The 25,037-nt window shown below is 35.7% G+C and overlaps 1 protein-coding gene across 1 annotated transcript; it reads left to right on the top strand.

Annotated features, from left to right (window-relative positions):
* The first annotated feature begins 252 nt into the window (after nucleotides 1-252).
* On the top strand, nucleotides 253-23,981 carry CHORDC1 (cysteine and histidine rich domain containing 1). The gene is made up of 11 exons (XM_024555835.3): nucleotides 253-457; nucleotides 3,815-3,864; nucleotides 8,385-8,441; nucleotides 9,641-9,798; nucleotides 11,749-11,849; nucleotides 12,452-12,510; nucleotides 16,308-16,378; nucleotides 17,344-17,449; nucleotides 19,327-19,446; nucleotides 19,896-19,958; nucleotides 20,437-23,981. The coding sequence occupies exons 1-11, from the start codon at nucleotides 394-396 to the stop codon at nucleotides 20,581-20,583; spliced, it is 996 nt and encodes a 331-aa protein (XP_024411603.1). The 5' UTR covers nucleotides 253-393; the 3' UTR covers nucleotides 20,584-23,981.
* Nucleotides 23,982-25,037: the final 1,056 nt, after the last annotated feature.

The raw sequence follows: 25,037 nt of genomic DNA, 5'->3' as shown, positions 1-25,037 counted from the left end.
TAAGCAGGCAGTATCTGCGCAAGACACTCACAGCCGATAAGGAGGGACGAATACCCGGAGAGAGAAGATGACTCCCCCTCGGATACCTCCTTTCCGCCTTCACGGTTTTCCTCGTAACCCCTGACCTCCACCTCCGACCCCCGACGCCAGCTGGGGGCGTCTGACCCTTGGGGGCCCCGCTGGTGGCCCCGCCTCCTGCCTCTTCCCCGCCTCTTCCCATCTTTTCTGCGCCTGCGCGACCGGAAAATTCGCGAACGTTCCTGAAGCAAAAGCGGCCGTTTCCGGAAGCCGGCTGCCGCCCAGCCAGCCGAGTAGTGGTTACGGGGCAGAATCGTAACCGCGCTGCCTGGCGGCCCCGGTGTTCGGGCCTGTCCGGTATTGGTGGCGGGAAGAATGGCCCTACTGTGCTACAACCGGGGCTGCGGGCAGCGCTTCGATCCCGAGACCAACTCCGATGGTAAGAGAAACGCGCTGCCAGCCTGCCCTCCTCTCCACCGCGTCCCGGGGACGCCCGCGGGCCGGGGTCCTCCCGCGAGCCGCCCCTGCGCCGTCCCCGTCAGGGCCATGCCGGCCACCCCGGCAGCTGTCTCGCGTGTGCGCCGGGCCTGTGGCCGGGCGCCCCGGCAGCCGCCTGTCTCTGCCGCCGGCCGAACCCACTGCCGGCTTCCCGGTGCCCCCACGTGTTCCTCCAGCGTCCGGTCGCTCTCCTTCGCCTGGAATTTAGAACGTCTTTCTCCCCAACCCGGTCTGTTTAAAAAGTCAACCAGGTGCTAGTGGTCTCGCTGGGCGGTTGATTTGCCGCGTGTGTGTGTGTAAGAGAGACTGACGCGGACCGACGTGCAGAGACCGCAGGGTTGGGCAGTAGGCAGGTTATTCTAACATGTGCGGGCAGCCTCGTTGTATGTGTATGTTGTACAGGTATCGGAATCTGTTTGTCTGATAGCCTGCTGTGGGAGTGTTTGGTAGACCCACCGTTACAAAGTTCCTTTTTTAAGCAGTGTAGTTGGTTAGGAAAATTATTCCGTATCTTTACGCTGTTAAGTTTTAAGAGACCCGGCCCCGGAGAGGGGGAGTGGTGGTAGCAGCCGCATCTGCGGTGGGTATTTTTGCTGTGGCCCTCCCATTTCTTCTTACTATTTTATACTCACCTGAGGACAGGTTCTCATTGCTGAGAGAGAGAGATGTCAGCATTGATTGGTTGCCTCCCTCAGACCCGCAGCCTTTCCTTGTGATGCTCCAACCGGCTGAGCCCCACCGGCCAGGGCGGATGGCCTTCCTGTTTTCATTACGTGCCATCGCGTGCATAAAGGGATTGAATTATCTCCACCACACCCAAGTGTAGAGTTACAGATGTAAAGTGAACGTTAGTGACTGGGCCAGATGAAAAATAGGAAATGACCAGTGAACGTGGGTTTTTATTGGTGACTCGGACAAAAAAGTAAGTTGATTCTTTGAATATTGCACGTGACACCACTTTTCTCAAATTCAGTTATTATTTAGTGTGTATTTTCTGTGTGTCAGGTGTTAGACATTATTACATTATCTCATTCACAGCAACCCTGCGAAGTATGTAGTATTCAGAGAAGCTGAGTTCAACATGCTAGCAACATGGTTACACATTGAGAAGATTAAACTCTTTGCCTTTCAGAATCTTTCTGACCTCTGAGATGTCTGGATACTTACCTTGGTGCCCAGGTGAATTAGTGCACTGTACTAAAATAAAACCACTGCCTCTGCAAAAAAATAAACTGGCTAGTGTCTGCACGTGTTCTACCTTAGTATCAATTAGCGGGGAAAGGCTGATGCCTTGTTGTAGCAGACAGTATGCTTATAGGGTGTTACACATCAGCCTAAATTAAGAGGAGATACAGCCATGTTTTGGAAGTCAGCCCTGTGTGTGTCACTGGCACAGCACTAGGAAAGAGGTGGGGGGGCGGTCGCAGGAAAGCCCCGGGAGTAGACAGTCTCGAGGACTGTGTGATGGACAGAACCAAATTCACCTGGGAGTGCCAGTAAGGCTGCCCCAAGTACGTTTGCTTTAGAAAGATGGGGCTTGTTTTAGGGACTAAGAATGAAAACTCCAGCAAGCTGGTTGGTAGAATGGAAAGTTAAGAAAATGAAGATAGGGAGAAGACAAGAGCCAAGGGCAAACTGGACTTGGTTAGGTGAAAGTTCCCTGTAATGGGAGAAGTTTTACATGTATTGACTAAATAACAAGACTCCCTTCTAAGCGGATGGGACGTTTTAGTTTGAAACCCAGCTAAATGAGTGTTTAAAGAAAACTTGATCGGTAGCTTGTTTATATTAAGCAATATTCTGCAAATTGCATCACTTCACAAAGAGTATTTTATTTAATCCACATAGCGGTTTGTGAAACAGCTACCAAGAGGCAGAACCAGATTTGAGCAAGGGTCAGATTTGATGTTAAAACTTGTCTCTTAACCACTACCATGTTACAGCTTCTTCTGCATCAAATATTTTTTTGAGAAAAACTGATAAACCTGATGCAGAAAGGCTAGACAGGACATAGTCCATCTGTCTGTAATTTACTTTTGAAAGCAGTGATTTTAAGATTTTGTTCATACTAGTTGTATGGCTAAAACCTGACTCACTGTTACTGCCATTCTGCCAAAACTGACCGTTAATATAATAATGCCTCTTACTGTGCTTTACATTCTGCATTTTATTCCCCTCTTTGCAAGTTTGGTATTTAAAAATACTCTCTCTGTTCTCTACTTTGATTCCCCTCTCAATTTCATATCCCTTTACATATTCACTTCTATTTTGAACCTCCTTTGTTAACCCTTAATTTCATTACTACCCTTAATAGCTTCTTTCTAATTCATGGGTTTACTTAAGACTGTGCCATGAAAATACCTGAAGCTTTCTTACTTGATTTGCTAGCACAGTGTCTGGGTAACACCTGGTTACTAAGTTAGGAAACCATAACGGCTGCTAATGTGGGGATAGGAGATTTCCTTAAGTACTAGTAATTAATCATTTTACGGCAACACCAGGAATTTGAGATTGTAACAATTGAAATCTAAGCAGACGTGAAGGTTGAGCAAAGGAGACTAACTAAGAAAATTACACAGGTGTGGAGCTGACCTGTTTTTTCTAAGCTTATGGTTCCCTCGGCCAGGGAATAAGTGTGTCTATTAATCTAATTTTTTAAAATTTAATACTCCATGTTGCAAAGTGTAATGAGCCCATTTTCCTGAAAAAGTAAGGTAAAAATTAGTGGTGTAATGAGTGAGGGTACAAGGAAATATACAGTAACAATCAGTGAAAATAGACTGTAGAACAACTTCTTTTTAATAAGGTTTGTATCTAGGAATTAACACAAAAGTTAAACTGGCAGTTAGATATTATATCAGCTTTTAAAATTTTGAACCTTTTCTCATAAAATATCTTTTTAGGGAATCTCTTTAATCTTATGGACCCATACACGTAAGGACACTTTAAATTTGATAGTATTTTTGTAAAAACAGAATTGAAAGATGACAGCCAAAATTTTGGAGAATAAAGTTTTGGTACTAAATACATTTTACTACAAATAACAGGAATGCAGAATATAACTTGTTACACTTAAACTATTCTGTGTTTATCTATAGCTATGATACTCTTGAACAGAACTTTATTTCAATACAATGTTATATTAAGCACTATGTACCATGCATCATACTTGAGCATTAAAGAATTTTTAAGGAAAAGTATTACCTGAATTTGGAACGAAGGTTAAATATTATTACCTGAAGGAAATAATGTTGTTTTTTATTATAAACTGGTATTTTTTCTTCTTGTTTTTGACCAGATGCTTGCACCTACCACCCAGGTGTTCCAGTCTTTCATGATGCATTAAAGGTAGGAACTTGATATATTTCAGCTTCTTTATATTTGTAATGTAAATTCAGAGGTGTAATACTAAATCTTTATTTTCTCATCTTTTGTGACTCTCTGCTTTTTTAATGACCATTTTCAGGTGATTTGAGCAAGTACTCTACTAAATGCAGTTATAGCTCTTTTCCAGTTATAAAATTGTATTATTTCTATCCCAACTGTTCATTTTCTGTACCTCTCATTTCTTCTCTTTACTGATTTTGAGGAGAAATGAAAGCAGTTGTTCTGAATCCTAGTCTCAGTCTGTCAGGCAGCTGCTGTCTAATAAGAGCAGCTTTGAATTTTAGGGAAAATTGATACAAACAGTAAATGGTGCCAATCTCAGGATGTACCTGTATGTTTATTTTATTTTTCTAAGTATATTTTGATTGCTATTACAGTTGTCCCATTTTTTTCTCTCTTTTATCCCCCTCCGCCCACCAAACCACCCCCCCAACATCCTTCCCCCCTCCTCCTGTTAGTTCATGTCCTTGTATCACACATACAAGTTTCTTTGGCTTCTCCATTTCCCATACTATTCGTAAACCTCCCCGTCTATTTTGTGCCTATCCTATGCTTCTTATTCCCCGCACATTTTCCCCAGTTCTCCCCCTCCCCACTGACAACCCTCCATGTGATCTCCATTTCTCTGGTTCTGTTCCTGTTCTAGTTGTTTGTTCAGTTCATTTTTGTTTTTCTTTTTAAGTTCAGTTGTTGATAGTTATGAATATGTTGTCATTTTACTGTTCATAGGTTTTGGTCATCTTCTTTTTCTTAGATAAATCCCTTTAACATTTCATATAATAAGGGCTTGGTGATGATGAACTCCTTTAACTTGTCCTTATCTGAGAAGCACTTTATCTGCCCTCCCATTCTGAATGATAGCTTTGCTGGATAGAGTAATCTTGGATGTAGGTCCTTGCCTTTTATGACTTTAAATACTTCTTTCCAGCCCTTTCTTGCCTGTAAGGTTTCTTTTGAGAAATCAGCTGACAGTCTTACGGGAACTCCTCTGTAGGTAACTGTCTCCTTTCCTCTTGCTGCTTTTAAGATTCTCTCCTTATCCTTAATTTTGGGTAATGTAATTATGATGTGCTTTGGTGTGTGCTTCCTTGAGTCCAACTTCTTCTGGACTCTGAGCTGCCTGGATTTCCTGGAAGTCTATTTCTGTCGCCAGATTGGGGAAGTTCTCCTTCATTATTTGTTCAAATAAGTTTTCAATTTCTTGCTCTTCTTCTTCTCCTTCTGGCACTCCTATGATTAAAGTTGTCCCAGAAGTTCCTAAGCTTCTCCTGATTTTTTTGAATTCTTGTTTCTTCGTTCTGTTCTGGTTGAATGTTTATTTCTTCCTTCTGCTCCAGATTGTTGATTTGGGTTCCAGTTTCCTTCCCCTTACTGTTGGTTCCCTGTATATTTCTCTTTATTTCACTTTGCATGCCTTTACTTTTTCCTCTATTTTATGTCCGTATTCTATCATTTCTGTGAGCATCCTGATTAACATTGTTTTGAACTCTGCATCTGATAGGTTGTCTATCTCTTCATCACTTAGTTCTATTTTTGGAGCTTTGGTCTTTCATTTGTGCCATATTTCTTTGTGTTGGTGCACCTGTTACTTTGTAAGGGGTGGAGCAGTAGTTACTCAGGAGGGTGGGCAACCCTCATGGCAGCGTTGTGGTGCTGTATGTGGGACAGGGGTCAGAGAGGGAACAGTGCCACTTGCTTGTCCCTCCTCCAGCTTTCAGTCACTTCCCCTGCTTCCCACAGCAAATGGGGCCCTTCTGGTGCTGATTCCTGGGTAGAAGGGTTTGTGTACGTTCTAGGACCCTGGGTGTTTCTCCAACAAATTCTCCTGTGAGGCTGGGAGTTTCTCCTGCTGCTGCCACCCCCACAGGTTTTTACAGCCAGGGGTTTTGAGGCTTTATTTCCCCATGCTGGAGCCTTGGGTTGTGTGGTCCGTCTTGCTCCTCAGTTGTTCCTCCTGGTTTATCTGCACTCAAATGTGGGACCACCAGACACTCCCCCACGGGGTTCTCCAGCCACCTCCTTGCCTGTCCTCTCCGCCATGGTTACCTGTCTCTGCCCCTCCTGCCAGTCTTAATGAATGTTTCTTCTTTAATTCCTTGGTTGTCAGACTTCCATATAGTTCGGTTTTCTGGCAGTTCTGGTTATTCTTTATTTTTAAATTTGTTGTCCTCCTTTTGGTTGTGCATCTACCTATGCCTCCATCTTGGCCAGAAGTCCCCCTACATGTAAGTTTAGAGTGAAAGTAAGCAGGAAAGAGATGCCACCTGTTTCCCATTTGTACTTTGATATTCTGGAGAGGTAGTGAAATAATACAATGTTGTTTGACTGGGTTTTTCATGGTAGGGTTATTGACCTTTTACAGTTTATGGTAATACGGTACATTTTCCATTGTAGATCTTAAAATGTTGCAGCATGGCTGCCGTGGTTTTAGCTATTGCTACTTGTACTTAGGAACATTAGCAGTCTTATTAAATGTTTAAATACACTGTCAGTACCCTTTGAATTTCTAACTATACCTTTCAGAAAGTAGTTGGGTATTTTCTGGCATTTAGCTGTTAGGTAGCCAACCATAAACAAAGGTGTGTAAGCAAACATCAAGTTAATGCTGTTCTGGTTAGTTCTAAGTGAGGAAAATGGACCAAACATTCTATAGGGCAAGTTGGGACTTGACTTCTTCTCATATCTTTTTAGCCTTTTTGAAAACTTATGTGGGTAGAAACTGTGATTCTGTGGGGATATATTTTTTTTTCCAGAGATGGGGCAATTTTTATCTTTCCCGGACTTTCATTTATTCTGTTTATTTTTCCTATTTTATGTTTTTCTTTCTTTTCCTTTGATGTTTTTTCCTATCTCTTAACCATAGTCATACTTTGCTTCTCAGTCTTTGACTTCCTATTTTCTCTCTTTGTTAATTCATCCCTATCCTTAAATGTTACCTCTATGGCTTCTACTGCATAATTCCATTTATTTGTGCCATTGGCAACCACAAACCAGTTTCTGAAGTGGATTCTTATTCCAGAAATAGCCTGCCTCTCATCTTTGCTGCTGCTAGTAATTATATCACTTAACTTTCCAGTCATTCAGTCCATCACTTTTTTTTTTAACTACATAACTGTTAATTATTCTGATTAATTAATATTAATGATTTTACTTGAAAGTATCTATTTCTCTCTTCTCCAATCCTACTGTTTATTATTGTCTCTATAAACATTTCTTGAAGACCTAGACTTTCCAAGACTATTGGATTTCACAGCTCACTGGAATTTGAACAATATGTAAATCAATGTAGTGTTTACTGTCAGTTTTCTGTTTGACCAGATAAGTTAAACATTGCATTAACAAAATAAAGAATATTTTAATATTCAAGTTAGAAAAGGCATATTTAGAGAAAAGGAAAATCCTTCTTAAGAAATAATAGTAACCTTATACACACATATTTAAATTTATCCATCCCAAATGCCAATCTGTGTCTCAATTTAGAGTCAAAGAGAGAATTAAATTTCAAAATAAAGGGAATTTTGAATTATAGCATATTTTAAATTTTCTAAGAAAAACCTTTAAGTGTATATTGTGAAAATAACTCACTACCAAATTCTTCAAACAGTATATTGGGAAAAACAGTGAGATGTAGATGGTTGTGTGCAAAGCTGGCCCTTACTCTGTATTTCAGAATTCCGAAGTCTTGAGAGTGCTGCCTTTTTATTTCCTTGTTTTCTGTACTTCAGTGGAATTAAACTTAAAAGGCATTTTTTGATAACCCGGTTGATGTTTTGTTCAGAAATTACACAGTGCATGACAATTTTTTTTTATGCTTCTGGCTGAATAGACTATTTAACCTTCAAAGATCTAGCAATGCTAAGGCTGCTACATTAATTAATCTATGTTCTAAAAATAGAACTTTTTTTGAGGAACAGTTACAATATTTAGAAATCAAATTATTATAATTATTATCTCTGACTTAAAACTTAAGTGCTTTTTAAAAAAATACTCACCTTAGATATGTCTAACTGATTTGAGAGAGAGAGACAGAGACACAGATCGGTTGCGGGGGGCCCGCCCCCCCCCCACCATGTGTGCCCTGACTGGGGATTGAACTTACACTCCGTGTGTGTCCTAACTAGAATTGAACCCATGACCTTTTGGTTCACAGGGATGGTGCTCTAACCAACTGAGCCAACTGGCCAGGGCAATCAAGTACTACTTTTAAAAACAGATGGGGTTTTTGTTTCCCTTTTTTAAAAGGTGTTTCTTTTCGTAATAGATCACAACACACATCGCTTCTAACGTTGGTTTTTTTTAAACCAAGGACTAAAAACATTTCATTTGGTTAGATGAATCATTTTACACCATTTCAAAACTGGAATACATATATTTGCAAGTCACTTCCAGATTCAAGAAGATAAGTGCAAGTAGAGTGTTTCACTGGCTTGTGGTTTCCATGCAAATACAATTTTCAATATTTTTCCTCTTATGTTTCATAGGGTTGGTCTTGCTGTAAGAGAAGAACAACTGATTTTTCTGATTTTTTAAGCATTGTGGTAAGTATTAATTTTTTTTTCTAGATTATCTCCTAAAAGTACATATTCTGGGAAGCTCCCAATTTGAGGAGTCTGGTTTTAGACTAGTCCCTCTTAACTTGCAGATAATACTTTTCTTTTAAAATGGAGCTCACCTCCCTCCTACAGTCTTTAAAATAGGAATTTATCTATTTTAGAGATTAAAATTTCAAGTTGCTTTGTTTTGATGTTAGCAGTTCTAAAAGAACATCTAGAAGATGGAAAGTGGTAGGCAAAAAGTTAATGCATTTTCAGTTAGAAACAATACATTTTTACCAAATCTAAGATACCATTGAAATGTACAATTATTTTGTATACTTTTAAGAAAGAAAATTAAACTGCTAATTGAGTGATGTTTCATTGATCTTACGATTTCAGAGATGTTAAAATGTATGTAGAAAATGTATGTTAAAATGTAGAACGACTCAGTAGAATATGGAAAAGATACTGAATGTTTGCCACCTGCCAGATGTGCCAAGTAGTCTATCTTATTTAACCTTCTTAATATCTTAAGTGCCATTATCTCCATTTACTGAAAACTGAGGTTTAAAAAGATTAATTAACTTGGCTTAAGGTCATATAAGTAGTTAGTAGCAGAACTGGGGATCAGATTGAGGCCCTATTTTGTAAATAATTTGTAGAATTCTCTTTGTGCGTTTTCTAGAATTTGTCTCCTATAAACAAGAAGTTTGTGCTGTACGTTTAATGGAGAGTTAAGTAGATATTTATGAAGTTCCATTCAGAGGCTTTTTTTTTTTTAAATGCATTATTCAGATATAATACCTCACTTAAAAATATAACAAATATGCTCTGACTGGTGTGGCTCAGTGGATTGAGTGCCAGCCTGTGAACCAAAAGGTTACCAGTTTGATCCCGAGTGAGGGCACATGCCTGGGTTGCAGGCCAGGTCCCCAGGTGGGAATGTGCAAGAGGCAACGTATCAGTGTATCTATCACATATTGATGGTTTTTTCCCCTCTTTCTCCCTCCCTTCTCTAAAAATAAATAAAGTCTTTAAATATACAGCAAGTTTGGAGTCGTCTTACTAGTTTTTAAAATAAGTCCGTGAGATGAAAGTGAAGAAAACAAAATAGGATTTATTAATAAAGAATTAAAAATAGTATTTCTATCATGGCATGTGAAGTAGATGAGAGGATAACTCTTAATACCTTTCACTAACAGGGCTGTACAAAAGGAAGACATAATAGTGAAAAGCCACCTGAGCCAGTCAAACCTGAAGTCAAGACTACTGAGAAGAAAGAACTATCTGAATTGAAACCCAAATTTCAAGAGCACATCATTCAAGCCCCTAAACCAGTAGAAGCAATAAAGAGGCCAAGGTACACTTTTTACAGTTGGCATATTTTTGGCACTTTTGAATAATGGCATTTGTTCCTGGTATTTTATGATGTTGCATAATTCTGTTTGTAACAATATTTCAGGTCACCAACTTTTTACCATTTGGTTTTCCTTTAAATATATCTTTTATTTTTATTCCCCCTCAACTTGAGGCCATGTACACAGTAAACTTCTTGCAGACTTGCTCACCGTGCCATCATAATTGTCAAAGAGTTGGGGAACCACACATCAGTCCTGTGCCTTGGCTTTTGTCTTTCACTGTGGCACAGTGGAATTCTGTAATGGAATTGTCCTTGTCAGGGAATCAGTTTGGGTTAGAGGTCTTTCTTTCTGTTCTTCTACTGTTTCTTGAATATTTTCTAGGACATTCTTGATGGAAGAATATTTAGTTTCCTTTCAAATCTAGTAGAAAAAGAATTTCCTATTTCAAAATGGTCCATTATATTGTTATTAAATCAGTATATAATTTTCCCTTGTATTGAGCTAAATTCTCTTTTTTAGGTGTCCATAATTTGCCACTTAGAACAAGCCTAGTGATTCATCTTTTACTTTCTGAAGCTGAAGGTTATTAGTCTCTGTTACTGACAAGTTTTTAATGTATTTAATTTAGATAGCGTATCTGTTAAAATACCTTTTGTTCAATTTGCAATAGAATTACAGATTCTTCACACTCACATTTTCATCATCTAGACTCTTTTGACATTCCCACACGTGCATATTGGGTACCACTGTTGTATCAGGTCTTCATGTTGCATGTGAGTATGGAGTTGTTTTAGAACCAAAATACAGGAACCAGAAAACAGTGTTTTGGCCTCAGATATGGCTCCTATTGATATTTTATTCATACCGTGGACTTAGGGTTTTCCAAACTTTTTTCTTTATTGATCTTACTTAATTTACAGCATATTGAATAATTCCAGACCAAGATAAGAATCCTAAGAGATTTTTTGATGTTTATTTAAACAAACTACTTAGAATGATTTTATTCCATGTTCAAATTAATTCATGATCATGAGAGACTTTATCGAATGCCTTGCTGGTTGATTTGCCAGTCAAAAAATAATTATCAGAAAAAGACAGGAATTCTGGCATGACTCCTTCCTGAGTATTACAGTGTAATTGTAATACTATAATCGGTGATATGAGGTACTGTTTTCTTTAAACAATGGACTGCTACTAATTTTACTTAAGAGCAAGTGAGAGAAATTAAATATTTTATCCTGAATTCATTTGGTGCTATTGTAGACATTATGAAGATACAGGTTTTTTATGTCCTTTGTTAATTGCATCCTGTATCAGATATTTTATTTCCTTAATGATGTTGAATGAATAACCTAGGATTTCTACTTTTATTGTATTAGTATTCTTCTTATTTATTGAATGGCCTTAAACAGATCATACAATACATTCTGGTACCATTATGAAATGTTAGGGGATGCTGTTACTGTTTTTCTTAACTCTACTGAAATTACCTTGTGATGCAGTTGTATCTGAAGTTATTATAGGTGCATATACCACTGTCCACACAAAGTGAATTATCTCCACCAGGAATGTGGATTCACTTAGTAGATGTATATTGCTTGTTCATTATACGCTCAGCATTTTGTTTAGGCATGGATTGTAAGAGTACATCATGGTCCCTTTGTTGGAGATAACTCTTCTTGACAAACTTGGATTGCTAGTCTTTATTTCCTTCCCATTAGCCTTATTGATTAATATGTTGGTGATAGCATGATTATTTGAGACTTAATATTTTAATATCAGAACCTTTTCTGTTAAAACTTTAGAGATGTTAATATTTTTAATAAGAAAAACTTGATTCAAAACCATTTGGTTTCTTTCTATAAATAGACTCTTAAGTATATTTATTTTTAGTACAAATAAATATTTTGGTACATCAATGATGGTAATAAAGTTTCAAAATTCTCCAGCCCAGATGAACCAATGACAAATTTGGAATTAAAAGTATCTGCTTCCCTTAAACAAGCGCTTGATAAACTTAAACTATCATCGGGGAATGAAAAAAATAAAGGTAAGATTTTTGTTTTTTATGTTGTAATTTTTTTCTGTACAGTTAACCATTTATCTAACAGAGATAAGAGCTGTATATGTGACCAAATATAATAATGAAAAAGTAGCACATTGTAGGAAAGAACTTATTTCTGTTCTTTAAATGCCAGTAATACCAGAATGGATATGTGGTTTAACAGTGAGTTAAATTTCTTTGATAATTATAAATGTTTCATAGTACATGAGATAAAATATATTCAGTATTCTCTGACCCATTCCTGATACCATATGAAAAAACTACCCTTCCTTGGTTTCTCTTTCACAAGATTAACATATTGGATATACAGTTGTATTGTAGAATAGAAATGTGTCATGTCATTTTAGGGATATTGGCAAAATCTAATCACAATAGTTGGCTTATTAGCTTTTTAAATACATTATCTGAAAGGTCACAAAGAAAACTTAAAATGATTGTAATTTTAAATTATTTAATTTTAAAATGTTAGTGCTTTTTATATTAGGTTACTTTGTAAATGCTTGTCTTATGGGAAAGCTTAGTTTTTAAGAGTAGCACTACAATAAAGTGTTGTATTTTAATGTTTCTCATTTGATTTTTTGTTTCAGATGAAGACAGTGATGAAATTAAAATTGGGACTTCGTGTAAAAATGGAGGGTGTTCAAAGGTATATGTTGTAAAATCTGTGTTGAGTCATAGAAGTAAAATTTTAATTCTGAAAAATATGAATGCAATTTAGTGAATCAATTCAACAAACATTTGTGTGCCTGTTACACACTGGGCACTATGCTATGAGCTAGGGCTTATGAACATGGATAAGAGACTTATCTCTGAGGAGCAACATATGTCATAGAATCCTGGGCTAATATAATTCTAATGAAGTCATTATTCATTGAGAACTCAACTATGTGTGAGACATTGTTTTAGGGGCTAGGGACATAGTATTAAATAAAGCAGAAATCTCTATTCTTGTGAAGCTGATACAATTGGAGGAGAAAAAGAACAAATAGGTAGTTAAAATGAATTTGGGTAGTTATGAAGCCAAGGAAATAGAGTGAAGCTTTAAATCAGAATGTCAGAGAAATCTTTCGTGGTGACACTTAATCAAAAATCTGAATAATGTAGTGGATGAGTTACAAAGCCCTTGGAGTAGACTTGGGAGAAGTATGTATAGAGGCTTTAGAGCTTGTCTCTTCGAAGAATTATGCAAAAGGTCAGTGGGACTTGGTCAAAAGTGTGTAAGTAGTACAAAAAGAGAGATAGGCAAGATTATGAAGGTCCTTATGGGCAACAATGAGGTGTTTGGGCTTTATTCTCAGTATAATGAGAAACTACTATCTGTTTTAAGGGAGGGTTTTAAAATTTGTCTTTGGCTACTAAGTGGCAAATATAATGGGGCAGGAGTAGAATTTGAAAAAGGAAAACCAGTTAGGATGCTTTTGTGGAAGACCAGGCAGTGAGATTGGAGGGTAGGTTTTTGAGAAGTGGTTAAATGTGGAATGTAATCAAATATCTCAGTGAGGCTTTTTCCTACCTACTCATGTAAAATTGCATATCCTCCAAAATACTCACTCGCTCCTTTTTTCTCCATGGCACTTAGCATCTTATAACACATTACTAATTTTGCATATTTACTTCGCTAATTATCCATCCCATCTAACTTTCTCTTCCCTTCCTTCCCTCATATAAGGTTTATAAGGAAATGATTTTACTTGTTTTGTTCTTTGCTGTATTTTGAATGCTTAGAACATTACCTGGCACAGGGTATGTATGTGTAGAATGAATGATATTTTGAAGTATTAGCAGGACTTGCTGAAGAACCAGAAGTGAAGGAAGGGGGTTGTGACTCCAGCATCTAGATGACTGGTGACATAGTAACCAAGAAAGAAGACAGGGTTGGGGAGGATAGGTTTGTAGTTTACCTTCATGTTAAGTTTAAGATCACCATACTCACTTAGGGGTGGAAATATCAATGTATTCACAAAGGTAGAAGTAGACAAAAGAGAATGATTAATTCTTGGGGTAGGGGAGACAGTGCAAGTGATAAGTTAGTGGAGGAAGATCCACAGAGAGAAGGTATCTCAGATGAATTTTGAAACACATATGACAATTCTGTAAATGGACAAAAAGGGAAATGATATTCCAAGCAGAGGTAGGTGATACAAATAGCATATAGAAAACAATAAATTGTTAATGTACAGAATTTGCTAGTGTGAAGTTGAGATTAAAAGAGGTGAATAGGGGCCAGATCCTGAAAGGCTGTTACAACGCTCAGAAGTTAACCTTTAGCCTGTCATGACCAGTGTGGCTCAATTGGTTGGGCATCTTCCCGGAAAGTGAAAGGTCACCAGTTCGGTCGCTGGTTCAGTACCCAGCAGGGCACATACCTAGGGTGTGGGTTTGGTCTGCATACAAGAAGCAACCAACCAATCCAACAGATTGATGTTTCTTTCCCTCTCTCTAAAAATAAGTAAAATCTTTTTTAAAAAAATTAGACTTTAGCTTATGGAGGCCATTAAAGACAACTTTTGATCTTTTTCACTGAACTATAACATTTAAAAACATACAAATATAAGTTACAGCTAAAGGGATTTTCACAAAGCAGTGCCCTCCTTATGCCTCCTCTCTTTATTCCCTCTCCCAAAGGTAACCACATTTTTTCTATCAGCATAGATTAGTTTTGCCTATTTTTGAGCTTAACGTAAATAGATTTATAGGACAGTTACCCTTGCTGAAGAAAATGTTTGTTAGAGTTTGTTAGAGTTACATGTAGCTGTAGCTTGTCCATTTTCATTGCTTTAAAATATGCCATTGTTTGAATGTACAATCAACTTCCCCTTTCTACTGCACTTTAAATTTTTTGGATTAATGCTGCCAGAACATTTTTGGGCATAACTTTTGGGCATGACAGATGAATACATTTCTATTAGAGATATGACTAGAAATGGAATTGCTGGATTATAGAGTGCATATGTGTTTAGTTTTAACGGATACTTCCACATAGTTTTCCAAAGTGGCTATATTTACACTCCTGCCAGGAGTTTATTGCTGGTTTCATTTGTTCTATACCTGGGTAACATTTGGTGTATCAGTCTTTTATATTTTAGTCATTCTGGTGGGTGTGTAGTGTTCCCACTGTGATTTTAATTTAACTTTCCAGATGATGAAATCGAGTACTTTTCTGTATTTTTATTGGCCATTTGGGTATCGTCTTTTGTAAAATGTCCAAAATCTTTTACCTACTCATTTATTAAGTTTGTTTTTTCTTCCTGAGTTTTGGAATTCTTTATATATATATATATATATATGTGTGTGTGTGTATGTTTATTTTGGGGGCTGAAGTTCTTTGTTAGAGACACTATACATTTTCACTATTTTAATAATGGCTTTTGATAAACAGGCTCTTTAGTAATATCCACTTTGTCCATCTTTTCCATTGTTTTCTGAGTACTATTTAAGAAATTGGCTTACTTCAAGGTCATGAATCAGAATCTGTTGGTAGAGTGTCATTGCCTGAAGTCTGCTGGTGATCATGAGGAAGGTTAGCAAATTAAACTGATAGATATTTTTAAGTCAAATTGACAGTTCTGTGATACACAAGATACGGTGGAGAGAGAGGAGAAATTGAAGAGCATATACAGGGAGATTGAGTAGATGTGGTGTCATTAAATAAGGTGGGGAGACAAGTAGGAAGTTTGAGGGGGCAAGAGTGATAAATTCAGAATCTAACATACTGAGTTTCATGTACTTGAGGTATATTTTAGGAGATGCACACACACAGTACTTTACTGTATAAAGTAAATACACAGAGTTTTTATTTTCTGTACTGCAGGTGGTTGCAATAAACACCAAAAAAGAGAAAATATACTACTGGCTGCATCTATGTTTTATTAACATAACTTTTTGTGAATTCATCTGTAGAGCCTTCACCTACAGCAGCAATGGGGCCCGGATCTTCCAGACAAATCCTGGATATATATATAGGTCGGCAGCTCATTTTACCCTTCGTAGGGATAAGAAATCATCAATCTAGAACTTCCAGAATTGCTTATTAGATTTTCCATATTAATTCATAATTCCCACACAGTTTACTATGCACATAAATCATACTGTAACTATATATCTGTTGAGATTACTAATCTCTTGGTTTTAATATTCTGTAAATTTAAATACCTGAATATGCTTAGATGTGACCTCATACCCAAAAGTCTGAAAGCATCTTAATACATCCTATTTCCTACTTTTCTATTTGCCTTTTTCATAGGGAACTGAAACTTAAGCATATTCAAAAAGGAACCATTTTTTATTTCTTATTGGAATGGCCTGGGGTGAATTTATGACTGTTCTAGGTAATGTTATTTCTTGAGCATTTTCATAGTTCATAGAGATCACCAGTACTACCAATATATGTGAAATGTGACATTGACTTAGGAAGGTAATGTTTTTTCTTATTTTTTCTTTTAGACATACCAGGGTCTACAGAGCCTAGAAGAAGTCTGTGTATATCATTCTGGAGTACCTATTTTCCATGAAGGGTAACTTATACATGACTAATTCAAACTGTCTGGTAGAGGTTAGAAAAGTTAATACGCTTTTAAATATTATTTGCCATGCAGCGTAATTAGATATTTTTTAGATTGTTGTGTAGTCTTCACAATAACCTAGAAATGTGGGTTTTGCCTTCTTTTTACACATGAGAAACTGAAACAGTATTACAGTTAAGGGGCCATTGTGATTCAGACCTCATGTTTCTCCTTATTTTGTTATATTTCAGTGTGATACTCTATTTGGGCTGAATAGGTTTTTTTGCTTGAAGGACTGTCTGCATTGCAGGACATTTACAATTTTTAACATTGTGGCACGAAGGACACCAGCATTGTGTGGCATCCAAGAAAGCCCATACTTTTCTATAGCCCTCAGTTGAGACCCTCTCTTCTGTATTACCCTGTAGTTTATAGAAACACAGTACTGTGTTAAAACCTTCCGTTCTGTTTCCAGTAATCTTCAGGATTCAAACCCAACGTTCTACTATAATTTTTGTCTACCAGTGTTCAATTTTTCTCAAGTATATAATGGGCTTCACCTACTTTGGGATTGACCTTCACAGTTGTGCAGATAATTATTTTTTAGTTTGTTTGCATATTCTCACATTTTGGGTTATTAAAATGTGAGGATAGAAAATTTTTGGTCCTACCACTTTTTTTGGTAGCTTCATGAGGACATGAGAATGTGAGCTTTCAGTGAAAAGCTGATTTGGAATTTTGTGGTGGTTTTAAGCATCTTTATTCAGGAGTTCCAAAATTGATATAATAAATGTCATCCTGGTGTTAAAATTATCAGTCTCTTGATCATTTTAACTGTTAGGTAACTTAGACACTAGTAAGATATTAAAAGTGTGGTTATTTATTGATATTTTTAAATCATACTTGTCAGTATGATACTTCTGGACTTGATTGGTTGTAAGATTTTATTTCTGAAATTTTTCTGTGATAATTTAAAGGATGAAATACTGGAGCTGTTGTAGAAGAAAAACTTCTGATTTTAATACATTCTTAGCCCAAGAGGGCTGTACAACAGGAAAACACATGTGGATTGCAAAGGATGCTGTAAGTAACCTTTTCAAAATAATACTTTCAGGTGTTTTCATCTGAGTTTTTTAAAATTTAAGATTATGCTATCTTAGATTTAAAAAAAAATTCTTTCCCTCACAGTAGAGTTTTGATGGGCCTAAAAACTAAAATTAATCTCAGTCAAGCACCCAGAGCAAACCCTTTGATCAAAATAGTCATTGTGTATATTGATACAAGTATATGGATTTTTATGAATACTTAGGCCTGGAAAAATTAGAGCATGTTTTTCTGTAATTCCATGGTTTTTCCCCACTTTTTGTATAACAGAAATCACTTTTTCTGCTCATTTGAATTATTGATCACTTAGATCTCTGATGCTCTCTTTGGCCTTTTAGCAGTTCATTCAACTATTTACAGATGCACAAACACTTCATTTGGTGGCCAGAGAGGAAGATGGCAGACTTGTTGGAATTGTTTTGAATGCCTCTGTTTGCTACAGGGAATTTTATCAACAGAAAAAGAAAGCATCAGTTCCTCCTTCCCTGGACAGCTTTTTTAAAAGATTGGGGGTTCTGCAAATACTTCCCCAAATCCCATTAAGTTGTAAGAAGGCAAGCAATTTATCAATAAATAAGTGTTTGGTAGCTAATATTAATCTATTTTATAATATATTAAATTAGATTTGTGTGCTCCCTTGACACACAAATTAAACCCAAGGCAGTGAACCTTTCTAGTATATGTGTCTGAACTTACAAGAAAATTGTAAATTTTCAAGCTGCTGTAGGGATTCATTTCTTCTGCATTTGAGTATTCTATAGTTTCTGCTTTTAATAACATATGGTTGGAGATTATAAATACAGTGTGGGGCAAAAGTAGATTACAGTTGTGAGTACATGAAACACAGGATTTACTCTTGTGTTATTTATTATTGTATCATTTTCCATACTAACAACTGTAAACCTACCTTTGCCCCAATCTGTATATCACTCAAAAATAATTCATCTACCACAAAGCTTCTAGGAATGTTTGATTAGCAAAAAGTGAAGTCTCCCAGTATTTTCTCCAAGGTTTTCTATTATATGGAAAAGTTTTCAGACTATAACCTTCAGTGAAATGTTTTTATTTTTTTAATGCATGCATTTGTCAAGTATTGTGTCTAAGCCAGTAGCCTAAGAGCAAAAAAAAAATGTAAATGATAAAAGTAATTTAAATTCAGATAGTATAATGGTACCAAAACGTAAATATTACTTTAACAGTGCCTCACAGTTTCCTGCATTATATGACTAATTTGCCTTCATATATAAAACAAATCACAGTTTGTCTTTTTAAAAAATAGTTGCTCATATGGCAATATACTACTGGTACACATTAATTATTTTCATAATAGTAATTAAGAGACTACTTCCACAAATTCTTTTTTTTTCTGTATGTTGTTATGAGAAAATATTCAATAACAATAACAAATGGGTGTAAGCAGTCAATTATTTTTTCCCCAAATTCCAGTTTGTAGAATGTAGGTCAAATACTCCTATGCATGAGGTTAAGATGTTGTCTGGTTATACCACTAAGCAATTGTCTTTCACACTTCAGCATTCTCAGAATGTGTTTTAAAATTGGATAAAGTCTTGTAGGAGTTCTTAAATTACCTTTTTAAATATATGTTAATACTGTGGCCCTAAAAGAAAAAAAAAGTCAAATAGAAGGAATAAGTGTGTGCTCATGTTCTCAAATCATAAAATTGTAAATGTTTTTGTTGTATCATGACATACTGTTTAAATTTTTGAAGTTTGCCCTTACAAAAATTAAGGTCTCTGTTGTATGTGGTAATTTTTCTCCTTTAGATGGGTCAAATTCTCCTTTGCAAGAGGTTATGTGGCACTTTGTAAATTCATAAAGTTTGTCTTATGTTACAGGGGAAAAAAGTTGTTCCATGTAGACATGACTGGCATCAAACTGGTGGTGAAGTCACCATCTCAGTGTATGCTAAAAATTCACGTCCAGAACTTAGTCAGGTAGCCGCGAACAGTACGTTGGTAAGTACACTAAGTATCCCTGAGTAAAAACTGTCTTTTTAAATCTCTTCTTTATGTTGATGTAATATTGTTCTTACTTGAGCTGATTTTAAGGTAAGATCTTACAATCTTTCCCATTTGAAAAAAATAGTTTGAAATTACTTTCACAGACACAGAAACTATCTTAAATGGAAATTTCTACATATAGAGTTATTTGTGAAGCATTCTGGAGTTACTGTGGTAGCTTAGAAGATTTATCAAATAATATGGTACTTAGTTTTCTCAGTGTAAAACTTGAAGTTACTTTTTTTCCTATTACTGTTTTCTTAAAAAAAATACAGTATTAGCACTTTGTTAAAATAGCTTAAATGATTTTTGTCAATATATTCTTATTTTTATAATCATTATTTTGTGTCCTAAACCTTCAGTTTGGATTTGATCACTCATCTTTCTATGTATATCTTTTTCAGTTAAATGTGCACATTGTATTTGAAGGAGAAAAAGAATTTCATCAAAATGTGAAATTGTGGGGTGTAAGTATTATAGATCCTGCAGAATTTTATCTTATAATTTAAAATACCATTCATATAATAAAAGGCAGTACTTTAATAATTGATGCAAGATAGGTATATGACCTGGTTATTCTAACCAAAAAGTTGGGATCTAGGTATAGAAATCACATTAGAGCCCTGGCTGGGTGGTTCAGTAGATTGAGCACCAGCCTATAAAGCGAAAGGTCACCAGTTCAATTCCCAGTCAGGGCACATGCCTGGGTTGCAGGCCAAGTGCCCAGTTGGGGTCATGTGAGAGGCAACCAATTGATTTATCTCCCATACGTTGACATTTCTCTCCTCCCTCCCTCCACCTCTTTCTAAAAGTAAATAAAATCTTTTTAAAAAATAGCAGTGGAGTCTTAGATTTTTGATTATTAACATAGACAAGACCAGTAATTTCCCCTAAGACTAATTAAACCACCCCTGTGGTTTACTTCAATTCTCTTTGATGTTGCAGGTGATTGATGTAAAGCGAAGTTATGTAAGTATGACTGCAACAAAGATTGAGATCACCATGAGAAAAGCTGAACCTATGCAATGGGCAAGCCTTGAACTGCCTGCAACAAAAAAACAGGAAAAGCAAAAAGAAGATAAAACAGAATGAATCGAGAGGGAATAACCAGTTACTGCCTCTTTCAAAATTCTTAAGATGTGGTGAAGTGATGGCTTGCTGCTGTAATTTTGGTTTAATCTTTGGTTTTGCTGTTGTTGAATCTGGCATTTCAGGGTCAACAGTGTAGGTTCTTAAAAGCCAAAGTCACTTTATCTTGTGCTTCCCATTTTTCTTTTCAGTTACCTAAGATTGATTATTCATTTCTCCTCACTAATAGAACTGTAGTTGTGTCCCATACTTGAAGAAGCTAGAAAATAGCTCATAAATAGAGTAGTTCTTAGTAAATATTACGTTAAGCAGCAAAATATAAAGTAACATTTGTTCACATCTCTTTCCATTATTTCATAATTAGTAAAACAAGATGAAATGTCAAATTTTTAATTAGTTTTTTCATGCATTTTTGTTTCTATAATACTTGAAAATCTTGAAGGAAAAGATAAAGCTCTGCGATGTTTTTTCCACTTGGGACGGTTACTTTCCAGAAGAGGATTAATTCTGAAGTAGTGTAATAAGTAGTTAAACAGGAATATATGTATTGATTAACAAATCAGAATTTGCAACTAATTGAAAACAGATTTTGTCAATACCTGTATTACTTGCCAAGCAGTACCATTTAATAGTTTAGGAAACATTATAAATAAAAGTGTAAAGGTATCAATTTGGTTAAAATTCACCATTTTGTAAGACTAAGCAATAATGTTAAATATCTCTTCCCCAATTATTTACAAGGTCTTGGTATGGTGTTATGGCTAAATTGTATCTGAATTATAGCTTATACCCTCTTAAAAATTATAATTAAATGTAAAGAGAAACTAAATCTATACCTGGCTTCCCTTGGTAAACTATATCTGTAAAATTATAGGTTAAAAGGCTTATGGAAATACATTAGTTCCAGAAAGCTAAATATTTAAGCTTTGCTTTATGACAACTATCTATTACATGTTAAATAGCTTAGTTGTTTTATAGTTTTTTTAGGCTTTCATGAACAGTTTGACAATTCTAGGTGATACAGTGTTGATTATATATTGTACTGTATTAAATAGTTATCACAGAATTAGATTGTTTATGCTAATTGAAACCATTAAATGATAGATCACTTTTTGAGGTAATGCAGAGCTCATAAAGACAATGAAAAATGTTATGAAGGCAAAAACTGGCAGAATTTAATAAATTTGGGCATGAATTATGCTTACATAGATTAAAATGATTATTTCCTAAGCCCCTTGAGTGTTTTTCTTTTCTTGGTATTAATGGAATTTTTATAAAGGAAAATTTGCAGAAGTACAATTTTAGTTAAAGAATTAGTATATCTTACTAAACTACCCTTAGCAAATAACTGTTAGATGTAGTTATTAAATGGTTTCTTAGCTCTGTTACAAATAAAGATGTAAAAAAAATGGCAACCAGGCTTTCATGACACAAAATACTGTGGCAAGAAATTTTTTGCAGTAAAAATTGGAACCAAATAGAGTGTAAGTTTATAGGGAATTGTATTTAAATTTTTTAATTTATCTTTTGTAATTTAGGAGCCTGGTTTCATTAAGACACATGCAATCTTTATTGCTTCGGGAGAGGTTGTTACTTGTTTGATTTGAGGTAATGAGTAATACACCCTTTTTTAATGTTTCCTTCTTTGAGGCTATTTTCCCCCAAAACAGTACCTTAATATGTTGTGTACGATTGAACTATTATTTAAAGTAAGTGGATTATACACCTAAAAGTTAGTTACAAAGCTCTGACTTTTTTCACTATTTTTGGACACAGCTTGATGTATTTAGTTTTGTTACATTGGTGACCCTTCTCTGTTTCTTATTCCCATGAACCTCTGAATTTGTTGCTCAAATAAAAATCCAAATAATTCTTTTAACTCATACCTAAAGAGACACATTTATAATTAGGTAAAATATATTTTACTTTTATCAGTCTGTAAAAATTTAAAAACGGTTAACTTTATTAAGTCGTTTCTCTAGAAATGTACTTGTTCTCAACATTCAGAGTAATTACTATAGCAAAATAGTCAAAGATAGGTTTATTATATATACTTGGTAACTAATCTGACAGCTGAACTAACCATGGGAAACATTAGTTTTCTTGTGTAGCACATTTGCTAGTATAAAGTAAGGAAGGTCCTAAGAAGTTGAGCCTTTTTTTCTTTTCAACCTCTTATTTTTTAGGTAAGTTTACAGAAGAGTTGCAAAAAAAGTAGACTCCTTTATATCCTAATCTTCCTCTTAAGTTAAAATCTTACATAATCATAGAACATTAACAAAACCTAAGAGGTTAGTGTTGATATAATACTAGTACCTAAAGTAGGACATTAATTTTGACCATCTGGTTTTAGAGGAATACTATTAAAGGGTAGTTCTTGAGCTATCCTAGTTTTGGTCATAATTTAAGGCAGGAATTTATAAACCATTAAAAATATAAATTGAAATCAGTCTATCATTCACAAATGTTTATAGGTAAAGAATGTCACTTGTTCTGACCATATATTAGCAAAGACTACAGTAATCTATTTTACTAGAATTTGTATTATGTGCTATAGATTTCAATTTTTATTATGTATATTTTTTTGGTTGGTTTTCTTTAGATAATTCTTCAGCTCTCTAAGGTTAAAGAGAACATGAAAGAGTTCTTGCAAATATTTTAAGTGACTTTAGATTATTGCTTTGCCACCCCTTGCTGCTTTTAAGCAAAATCAGTCAGTCATTCTCCACATGAAAATGTTTTTCATGCATACACAATAAAATTTTTAAAAGCTCATTAATGAGGTCTGGTGTCAGTTTTAGGGCATTTGGGTTTGTACTCTGTCGCCTTTTTTATTTTTTTTAACAGCTGGGTATTTTCAAGTTATCTCTTAGAACATTAAGAGGTTTTTTTTGCTTCATTACAAATTATTTTGCTCTAGCACTCGTATTAGGTACTTGTGTTGATATTTTTGCTTATATCATAATTCCTTGTCCTCAGTTTTAAAATGTAAGCTAAGTCCATCTTGTATTTAGGTTTTGCTATTTAGTGTTTATTTTCATTTAATTATTAGTTTGTTGGGTAGCTGGGAAGTTGGTTTTTGACCTGATTGCTTTCTTACTGGCCAAGTATCTTACAACTTAAACTCCTCTGGAACTGTGGCATGGCTTGCCTTGTTATGTAAGGGTAGGTACCTGGGGCTTTATATGTGTGGTGCAGTCCCTAAACTTACAGGGCTTGTAAAGGTCTTCCTCTGTGTAGTTACTGTTCGATGTTAATTTTTTATGTAGTTCTTGTGAAGAATTTATTCAAGAACAGCATGTTTTTTATTAAATGCTAATTAATGACTTTTTAGTTTTCCAGTTTACTAGGCCACCTTTAATGTCTACTCAAGTGAAATAAAATATACAGCCTTAAACACTTTTATGTTGCTTAAAGATCTTATCAAAATAATTTAACTCGACCTTAATTGTTGACTATGATACTGTCTAGATGATAGGATTATTAAATTCTCTTTTTAAGGACTGTTAATTTATGTAAAAGTACTGGTTAAAACCTGGAATAGGCATACCTCCTCCCACTCCTCCTCCAAAAATGATGGTAGGTTAGGTGTATTAGTGCTTTTTAAAACACTTATTCCTTCATAATGCCTATTTCAGTTTGCAGTTCCATACTTTATATTTTATTTACTTTATGATTGATTTGTCAATGTATTTTACAGACTGCATATAACTTTTATGTTTTTGGTCATTTTATCCTCATTTTCTAATACAGTAATTGCAATGTAGGTTGGCTTTTGTAAATACCAAGACATGTAGGACTTGTTATGGGCCAGTTACTATTCTAAGGACTTCATTGAATATGAACTTCATCCCTGTGAGGTAGGTTGTATTATTTACATAACAGGAGAGGAAACTGATTTATGGCACAGGTTAATAAGTAACTTGACCTAAGTCAAAACAAATAGGTTGTGGAACAGCGAATTCAGAATAGGGCATCCTGGCTTTATGTTCTGTGCCCTGCTGTTCTGTGCTGCTTATGTCCATCAGTTGCATTAATAAGATCCATAAAAATTGCTACATGACATGAAAAACACTGGTCACCAGGAACACATTTTTTATTTTCATATATTTTTTAGAAGATAAATCTATAAAATAAAATATGTATGGTAGTCCTTTTGCCTGGTTTGTTTTGGTTATAATAGCAGCTGGATTAACTTCCGGCCAAGATGGAGATGTCGATAGACATGCTGTGCCTCCTTGCACAACCAAAAGAAGGGTGACAACAACTTAAAAACCAAAAACAACCAGCACTAACAGAAAAATCGAACTGTGTGGAAGTCCGACAACCAAGGAGATAAACAAGAAATATTCATCCAGACAGGTAGGAGGAGCAGACAGGACTCGCGGCAAGGTGGCGGCTGGCGGACACAGCGAGGTGGCGGATTGTGGATTGGGGCAGGCCCGGCTGCAGCTAGC

Source organism: Desmodus rotundus, chromosome 5 (assembly GCF_022682495.2).
Source record: "Desmodus rotundus isolate HL8 chromosome 5, HLdesRot8A.1, whole genome shotgun sequence".
Classification (NCBI taxonomy): domain Eukaryota; kingdom Metazoa; phylum Chordata; class Mammalia; order Chiroptera; family Phyllostomidae; genus Desmodus; species Desmodus rotundus.
This window is presented reverse-complemented; position numbering and strand designations above follow the sequence as displayed.

Bases quoted from the DNA above. Each gene is read 5' to 3' on its own strand.
- CHORDC1 (XM_024555835.3), top strand. From the start codon at position 394: ATGGCCCTACTGTGCTACAACCGGGGCTGCGGGCAGCGCTTCGATCCC. The intron at 458-3,814 runs GTAAGAGAAACG...GTTTTTGACCAG, and splicing joins TCCCGAGACCAACTCCGATG to ATGCTTGCACCTACCACCCA. The intron at 11,850-12,451 runs GTAAGATTTTTG...TTTTTGTTTCAG, and splicing joins GGGGAATGAAAAAAATAAAG to ATGAAGACAGTGATGAAATT.